The sequence below is a fragment of the Lonchura striata genome, chromosome 1 (assembly GCF_050655825.1).
Source record: "Lonchura striata isolate lonStrDom1 chromosome 1, ASM5065582v1, whole genome shotgun sequence".
Taxonomy (NCBI): Eukaryota; Metazoa; Chordata; class Aves; order Passeriformes; family Estrildidae; genus Lonchura; species Lonchura striata.
In genome coordinates, this window is record NC_140703.1 from 219988 (window position 1) to 227523 (window position 7536).

At 61.4% G+C, this 7536-nt stretch overlaps 1 protein-coding gene across 5 annotated transcripts; it reads right to left on the reverse strand.

Annotated features, from left to right (window-relative positions):
* Positions 1 to 3032: 3032 nt before the first annotated feature.
* Positions 3033 to 6498, reverse strand: LOC144248622 (UBX domain-containing protein 1-like). Of its 5 annotated transcripts, none has more exons than XM_085581227.1 (7): positions 6377 to 6485; positions 6077 to 6130; positions 5447 to 5566; positions 4593 to 4725; positions 4205 to 4348; positions 3557 to 3608; positions 3033 to 3299 (listed from the first exon to the last, which is right to left on the reverse strand). In XM_085581227.1, the coding sequence occupies exons 1-4, from the start codon at positions 6427 to 6429 to the stop codon at positions 4716 to 4718; spliced, it is 237 nt and encodes a 78-aa protein (XP_085437353.1). In that variant the 5' UTR covers positions 6430 to 6485; the 3' UTR covers positions 3033 to 3299; positions 3557 to 3608; positions 4205 to 4348; positions 4593 to 4715. The 5 variants fall into 5 exon arrangements, 3 of the variants coding, with proteins under 3 accessions (XP_085437353.1, XP_085436868.1, XP_085436398.1); XM_085580742.1 differs by having other exon boundaries at positions 4205 to 4351; XM_085580272.1 differs by having other exon boundaries at positions 4205 to 4725.
* Positions 6499 to 7536: the final 1038 nt, after the last annotated feature.

Sequence of the window (7536 nt, forward strand, 5' to 3'; positions counted from 1 at the left end):
AAAGCTGCCTTCAATCTTTCTCTTCCTTCACCCTGCCTTCCCCCAGCCCCCTGCACACCCCGACCTGCCCCCACCTGCCCCCTGTCCCTGTCACCCTCCCCTTGAGCGCCCCCTCTGCTCCCCTGTTCTCGTTCCCCATTCCCCTTTTCCTTCTTTCCTCGCAGCCGCGGGGCTCGGGGCGCCGCAGAATAAAGCCCAGAGGGCCGGAGCCGGCGCCCCCCGCCCTCGCTGGGGTCCCCACACGGGGCCGGAGCCGCTCTGCGGGTCCCCCCATTGCAGTCTAATACACGGCCCGACACTGCCGGGGTGCGGCTTTCCCGACATCACACTGGGGGTCGGGCTGGGGGTCGGGAGGGGGTCCTGGGGGGAGGAGGGTGGGGGGGTTAGGAAGGGCCCCCTCATTAGGAGGGGGTCCCGGGGGAGGAGGGTGGGGGGGGGGGGATAGGAAGGGCCCCCTCCGGAGGAGGGGGTCCGGGGGAGGGGGGCGGGGTGGAGGGGGGGGCCTTCCCCCCTCCAGCCCCGGCCCCTCCCCGGGACCCCCTCCTCCGGACCGGGGCCCGGGGGGGTTGGGGGGGGAGGGTGGGGGGGGGGGCGGGGGGGTGGGGTGGGGTGGGAGGGGGGGGCGGGGGGGGGTGGGGTGGGAAGGGGGGAACGGCCGGCCATTTGGTTTTTTTTTTTTTTTTTTAATGTCTGTTCACGGCACAGAGTGACGTGCCCCCCCCTGCTCCCCCCCCCCCCACCCCCCCCCCCCCCCCCCCGCCCCCTCCCCCCCGCCCCCTCCCCCCCCGCCCTCCCCCCCCCCCCCCAACCCCCCCGGGCCCCGGTCCGGAGGAGGGGGTCCCGGGGAGGGGCCGGGGCTGGAGGGGGGAAGGCCCCCCCCTCCACCCCGCCCCCCTCCCCCGGACCCCCTCCTCCGGAGGGGGCCCACCCTGGCCCCCCTCCCCCGGACCCCCTCCTCCGGAGGGGGCCCTTCCTATCCCCCTCCCCCCACCCTCCTCCCCCGTGACCCCCTCCTAATGAGGGGGCCCTTCCTAACCCCCCCACCCTCCTCCCCCCAGGACCCCCTCCCGACCCCCAGCCCGACCCCCAGTGTGATGTCGGGAAAGCCGCACCCCGGCAGTGTCGGGCCGTGTATTGGACTGCAATGGGGGGACCCGCAGAGCGGCTCCGGCCCCGTGTGGGGACCCCAGCGAGGGCGGGGGGCGCCGGCTCCGGCCCTCTGGGCTTTATTCTGCGGCGCCCCGAGCCCCGCGGCTGCGAGGAAAGAAGGAAAAAGGGACGGGAAGAGAGGAGGCAGAGCGGGGCATGCGGGAAGGTGGGGAGGGAGGTCGGGCTGCGGAGGAAAGCGGGCGGGGAAGCGAAAGGCCGGCAGGGGGAAAGAGGGACGGGACAGAGGAGGGAGAGAGGGGGAATGGAACGGAGCAGCGGGGCAGGGACAGGTGAGGGACGAGTGGGGGGCGTCGCGTTTGGGGGAGGAGGGAGAGTGGGTTTAGGGGATAAAAAACAGAAATATGGAGAAAACGAAGGAAGGGTAGATGGTGGGACGGGAGGCCGAAATGGGACGAGAAGGAAAAGGAGGAAGACAAAGAAGGGGAATAGGAGCAGAAGGAAGGAAGAGTAGAAGGGGGCACAAAAGGGGAGCGAAAGCAGTCGGCTTTGGGGAGGACAGGAAAACGGGGGAAAGGCAGGGAAAGAAGGGGAATGGGAGCAGGAGGAAGGAAGAGTAAAGGGGGAGAAGGAGAGACGGGCGAAGCTGCGGAGCCCGCACAGAAGCCACCACCCTCACCGCGCTCCGAGTGAGCAAATGGCGGCTGCAGCGATTCCCGGCACTTAAATAAGCTCGGCCCCACCCCACGCAGGTGCCCCGCGGTCCCGCGCACCTGAGCCAGCGCCGGCCCCGCCCCTGAGGCTCCGGCCCGGCCCCGCCCCTGAGGCTCCGGCCCGCCCGGGATGGAGGCGGGGCCATCGCTCCCGGCCCGCCGGGATGGGCCCGGGGCTGCCGCTTCGGCTCCCGGCGGTGCCGCCTCTGCCCCGGCGGGCGGGTCGGGGTCTCTCTCGGGCCGGAGCACCGGGGCGGCGCCGGGGCCGAGCCGGCGGCGGCGGCGATTTCCCGGGGCTGACCGAGACCGGCCGGGGCGCGGGGACCCCCGTGCCGCCCCAGCACCCCCAAACCCCGCCGCTCCCCGCCGTGCCAGGGAATTTTCTTTTTCCCGGTGCAGGCCGAGACATTTCTGTGAGGAAACTCAGAACTCAGGGGTACGGGGTCTGAGGGGAGAGAAGAGATTCTGGTATAAATCCAAAACGCGTTGTGAAAAACAACATGGAACGGCTCATTTGCTCTCCCAGCCCGATTTCTGTGTGACCGTCTGTGATTCCAGCTGCTCCGCTGGCACTGGCAGCCTGCGGGGCTCGAAGGACTTGCCAAGTGCCCAGCACGACAGAAAAGAACGGGAGAACTCCCCGGCTCTGGCAGCGGAGCCTCTCGGCAGTGTCCCGAAAGCCCCGCAGTGCCAGCATCTCTGCATGGAAGCTGAGGGGCTCCAGCGCAGCCCCTCTGCAGCGTTCCTCTGCAGCTGGCACTGCCCAGCGCCCCTGACCAGGGTTTGGGGTCCCTGCACAGCCCCCGGCGCAGCCCCCTGGCTTCTTCCAGCTCCCTTCAGCCAGGATGATTTTCTCGGGGGTAGGAGCACCCAAAGCCAGCGGAACTGGCCTCAGCCACTTTCCGTGGGATCTCTCCTCTTCCTTCCTCACCAAATTCCCACTGTCAAAACCCAGCTTGAGGCACAGATCCCCATCCCCTCAATCTCTCCAAGGAATTGGGCTCGGATTTCCCAATCCAGCAGGGCAGAAATGCTCTTGTCCTTACTGTACATCCTAATTGCAGTAATGGCTCAAGAAATAATTGAAAGAAATTAAAGGAATGAAGAGAAATTAAATAAGAGCTGCCAGCTCCAACTAAGGGATGTTCAAACCCCTTACCAACAATTTGCTTTAATTAACCGACTCAAACAAAGTAATTAACACCACATTGATACAGTATGATTCTTTTTAATCGAGTTATAGATAAATATTGCAGAATGTAAAAACCTTTGTAAATCCAGAAACTCTTTCAAGAGAGAGACAGGGCACAGCTGCAGAGAGTCTTGGGGAGTTCAGGGGAAAAACCCCAAAGTTTTCAGTGTTTAGCATCTCCCACCCTGTCGTCACTGACAGCAAACACGGCTTCAGCCTCAGGAAAACACGGAGAGTCAGGGATTTTACAGATCCTGGTCTCACCTCAGCCTCTCAGCAGGTACAGTCTGCAGGGAGAGGGAAGAAAAAGGGTCAGAATGGACAGCCTACTTCCAGAAAATCATCACCATTCATAAAGCACTAAGCAGAGCTGTAAGAACTTCCCCAAAGGTTCACTTCCCTGCGGACTGAGGGCTCTCAGTTGAAGCACAGGCTGGACCTGCCAGGGACAGACTCCAGGAACCCCAGAAGTAAAAGCCACTGGGCCAATTCCATAAAACATTCCAAAATCAGGCTCCTAGGATGTGACCATCTCCTCTCTCACCTGGAGGTGGAAGCACAAGGAATGATCTTCCCTCCTGTGGGTTTTCTGGGATCTGCAGTGAACCGCAGGGGGAAGAAAACAAAGCCTGAATGTTTCGCACGACTGGAACAGAAAAGTGGGGAAAAGGGAGGCAGGGGCACTGCTGGGGTGATAACTGGGATCCAGCCTCTCCACACCAATGGAAGCAGAGACTGAGTGACAGAGCCTTTGGGACCACTTTGCTGGGATTCATAGGAAAACGGGTGAGTTTTATTTTGGCAGTAAAGCCAAGCTGCTTCTCACCTCATCAGCCGGGTACAGCAGCAGCACCCGCAGGAACCTGGCCAGGTGGCTCTGCCTGGCAGAGGGCTCCCCACTTCCTGGGAATTGTGTGCTACGGGGCTGTGCCACTGGCCATTAAAACAGTTCCCACCTGGCCCTTCACAAAGGCAAGGTGCTTTTTCCATACAGCAAATGGTTTTTGAATTAAGAAGGTAACACTGGTAATACTCAACTGGAGAAGAAAAAAGTGAGAGCTGTAAAATTTTCCTACGCCAGGCAAAAAAGAAAGCCAAATTAAAACCAAAACAAAAACTAACATAACAATGAAAAAAACAAACCATATCAAGCATGCTTCAAGAGAGTTTAAATCTGAATGAAGTAACTTACTTAGAAGCTTGAAAAGCTGCAATGCTGCAAAAATCTAATGCTGCAAAAAAAAAGGTGCCTTCCCATCCAAACCCATCTGGAATTCCACAATTCTGTGAACAGCTCCGGGCAGAAGGACTAGATTTCCATTGTGGTTCGAAAATGCTGCTGCAAGAACACGAAGAGAGATTTCATATACTGTTAAAGTGGCACAACCACATCAAAAATTACGTTTGGAGGTAAAGTGGCAACTCTGCAATTCCAGCTTCTGATACCAAGGACACACGGAGGGCTGAAACCTGGAGGTCCTTACATGACAGGATTTCTAGATTTCTAGAGTTACCCATCCCCAGTTTGCTGCTTAGGGTTAGAAAAGGTGGAATTCTGTTCTTAAGGGGTTACCACATACCATCAACGTGAGAGACGGGGATGCTGATGTTTGATCAGAGTCCTGGAGCAGCCTGGAGCACGCTGGCTTCCCGAACCAGGTCTGCTGCCTTGTCCGTGTAGGGGTAGGGCTTTGTCCTCAGCCTCAGCAGGATCTGTCAGCAAAGGAGGAGAGAAAAGTAGAGTGCACCGGCTCCCAAGTGTGGGGTACCATGTGCTGCTAAGGAAGACCACGTGCTGAAAGTGGTTGGAAGCCGGGTGGGTTTTGGGAGGACAAATTCCATATTACTTCTGCAGGATTCTGTCTACAGTTCCTGCTCTACAAACCAAATACATCAAACGACAACAACAAACAAACAAAAAAACACCACATTAAATCAACAACAACAAAATAATTACTCCTACCTCAATAACCCCATACTGCCCCAAACCATTCCAAGGAGGGCGGCAGGAGGGGCTGGCAAAGGCAGGGCCCCGCCGGGCCCCCCTCGCCGCTGCCATCCTTCTCCAGCGCCGCCGCTGAGCCGCCTTCAGCCCAAAACCCACCCAAAAATACCCCAAAATCGTCCTAAATGCCCCCAAAAAACCCACCCAAAACTACCCAAACCCTCCTAAAAATATCCAAAAAACTCACCATAAAATGCCTCAAAACCAACCCAAAACCGTCCCAAAAATATCCCAAAAAATCCACCCAAAAATACCCTAAAACCCACCAAAGAATACCCCAAAGCCCTCCCGAGAATACCCGAAAACCCTGCCCATAAACACCCTGAAACCCCAAATTAACCACTCTGAACCCCAAAATATCCCTGAGCTCCCCATACCCCAAAATTTCCTTCCCAAACCCCAAATTCCCCCCCGACCCCCAAAATTCACTTCTGGGTCTCGTCCTCGGGGGCCGGCGGCTGCCGGGGCCCCCCCAGGCCCGCGGGCGGCGCCCCCAAACCCGGGGGGAGTTCGGGGTCCGAGTCGGGGTCGTCCTCATGAGCCACCAGCCTGGGGACCCAAAAACCGGGGGGAACCCCGAATCGGGGGGGGACCCAAAATTGGAGGGGGTCCTGGGGGGTTCTGGAAGGTTTTTGGGGCATCCCAGGAGGACTTTTGGGGTCTCAGGGGGTTTTGGGGGTCCCAGGAGGAATTTCAGGGGTCCCAGGAGGAATTTCAGGGGTCCTAAAGGGAAATTTGGAGGTCACAGGGGGAGTTTTGGGGTCCCAAAGAGAATTTTGGGCGTCCCAGGGAGGGCTTTGGAGTCCTGGGGAGAATTTTGGAGGTTTCAGGGGGTTTTTGGGAGGAATTTTGGGGGTCCTGGGGGGGGGGGGGGTTGGGGTCCTGAAGGGAATTTTGGGGGTCTCAGGGGGTTTTTGAGGGTCCCAGGGGGATTTTTGGGGCTTCTGAAGGGAATTTTTGGGTTCCCGAGGCTGTTTTTGGTGATCCCGGGGCTGTTTTTGGGGGATCCCGCCGGGTATTTTTGGGGGTCCCGGGAGTGTTCTTGGGGTCCCCCCTCACCAGTCCATGGCCGGCTCCACTCCCCGGTTCCCGGTCAGCGCCAGCGCCTTCGCCCTGCGGGACCGGGGGGCTCCCGGTTATTTTTGGGGGGTCCCAGAGGGTTCTGAGGGGTTCCCGGGGGGTTTTTTGGGGGTCCCGGTGGAGTTTTGGGGGTCCCGGGGGCTCCGGGGCCTGTCCGTGTGTCCCGCCCCCCCCCCAATCCCATTCCCGGTGCCGGGTCCCCTCCGGCTGCTCCCGCCCGCCCTCCCCCGCTGTCCCCCCGGTGCCGCCGCCCTCAGCGCGCCGGGCCCCGAATCCCACCTCCAGCAGCGCCTCCAGAGCCGCCCGAGCCCGGTCCCACCGCCCGCCGCCATCACGGCGGCGCCGGGCTCCCGACACGTGGGGGACGGCGGCCGGCGAGGGACAGAAAGACACAAAGCGTTCCGGTACGGACGGCGGCCGGAACGGGACAGAAAGCCTCCCTCGCCGCTGCCATCCTAATCCGGCGCCGCCGCGGAGCCGCCTCCAGCCCTCCCCTCACTCACAGACACCGCCCCGCTCGCCGCTCGCTGCCGCCCCTCGCCCCTCCCGCCGGTTTTGCCGGGCGCTGGCTGGGGGGGCTGCAGTACCGCCCTGTGCCCACAAGGCGGCAGCACTTTTCAAGCGAGTCCGCGCCAAGCCACTCGCAAGAGGGAGGCCGCGGGCGGCCGGGCTGCAGTACCGCCCTTTGTCCACAAGGCGGCAGCACTTTTCAAGCGAGTCTGCGCCAAGCCACTCCCAAGAGGGCGGCCGTGGGTGGTGGGGCCACAGTACCGCCCTGTGTTCACAAGGCAGCAGCACTTTTCAAGCGAGTCTGCGCCAAGCCACTCCCAAGAGGGCGGCCGTGGGTGGCGGGGCTGCAGTACCGCCCTGTGCCCACAAAGCGGCAGCACTTTTCAAGCGAGTCCGCGCCAAGCCGCTCCCAAGAGGGCGGCCGGGCTGCAGTACCGCCCTTTGTCCACAAGGCGGCAGCACTTTTCCAAGCGAGTCCGTGCCTAGCCGCTCCCAAGAAGGCAGCCGGGCTGCAGTACCGCCCTGTGCCCACAAGGCGGCAGCACTTTTCAAGCGAGTCCGCGCCAAGCCACTCGCAAGAGGGAGGCCGCGGGCGGCCGGGCTGCAGTACCGCCCTTTGTCCACAAGGCGGCAGCACTTTTCAAGCGAGTCCGCGCCAAGCCACTCCCAAGAGGGCGGCCGTGGGTGGTGGGGCCACAGTACCGCCCTGTGTTCACAAGGCGGCAGCACTTTTCAAGCGAGTCTGCGCCAAGCCACTCGCAAGAGGGCGGCCGTGGGTGGCGGGGCTGCAGTACCGCCCTGTGTTCACAAGGCGGCAGCACTTTTCAAGCGAGTCTGCGCCAAGCCACTCGCAAGAGGGCGGCCGTGGGTGGCGGGGCTGCAGTACCGCCCTGTGCCCACAAAGCGGCAGCACTTTTCAAGCGAGTCCG

Coding starts and splice junctions, on each gene's coding strand:
- LOC144248622 (XM_085581227.1), bottom strand. CDS start 6,429: ATGGCGGCGGGCGGTGGGACCGGGCTCGGGCGGCTCTGGAGGCGCTGC. Junction 6,131..6,376: donor CTCTGGAGGCGCTGCTGGAG/GTGGGATTCGGG, acceptor CCGGTCCCGCAG/GGCGAAGGCGCTGGCGCTGA. Junction 5,567..6,076: donor GTGGAGCCGGCCATGGACTG/GTGAGGGGGGAC, acceptor TTGGGTCCCCAG/GCTGGTGGCTCATGAGGACG.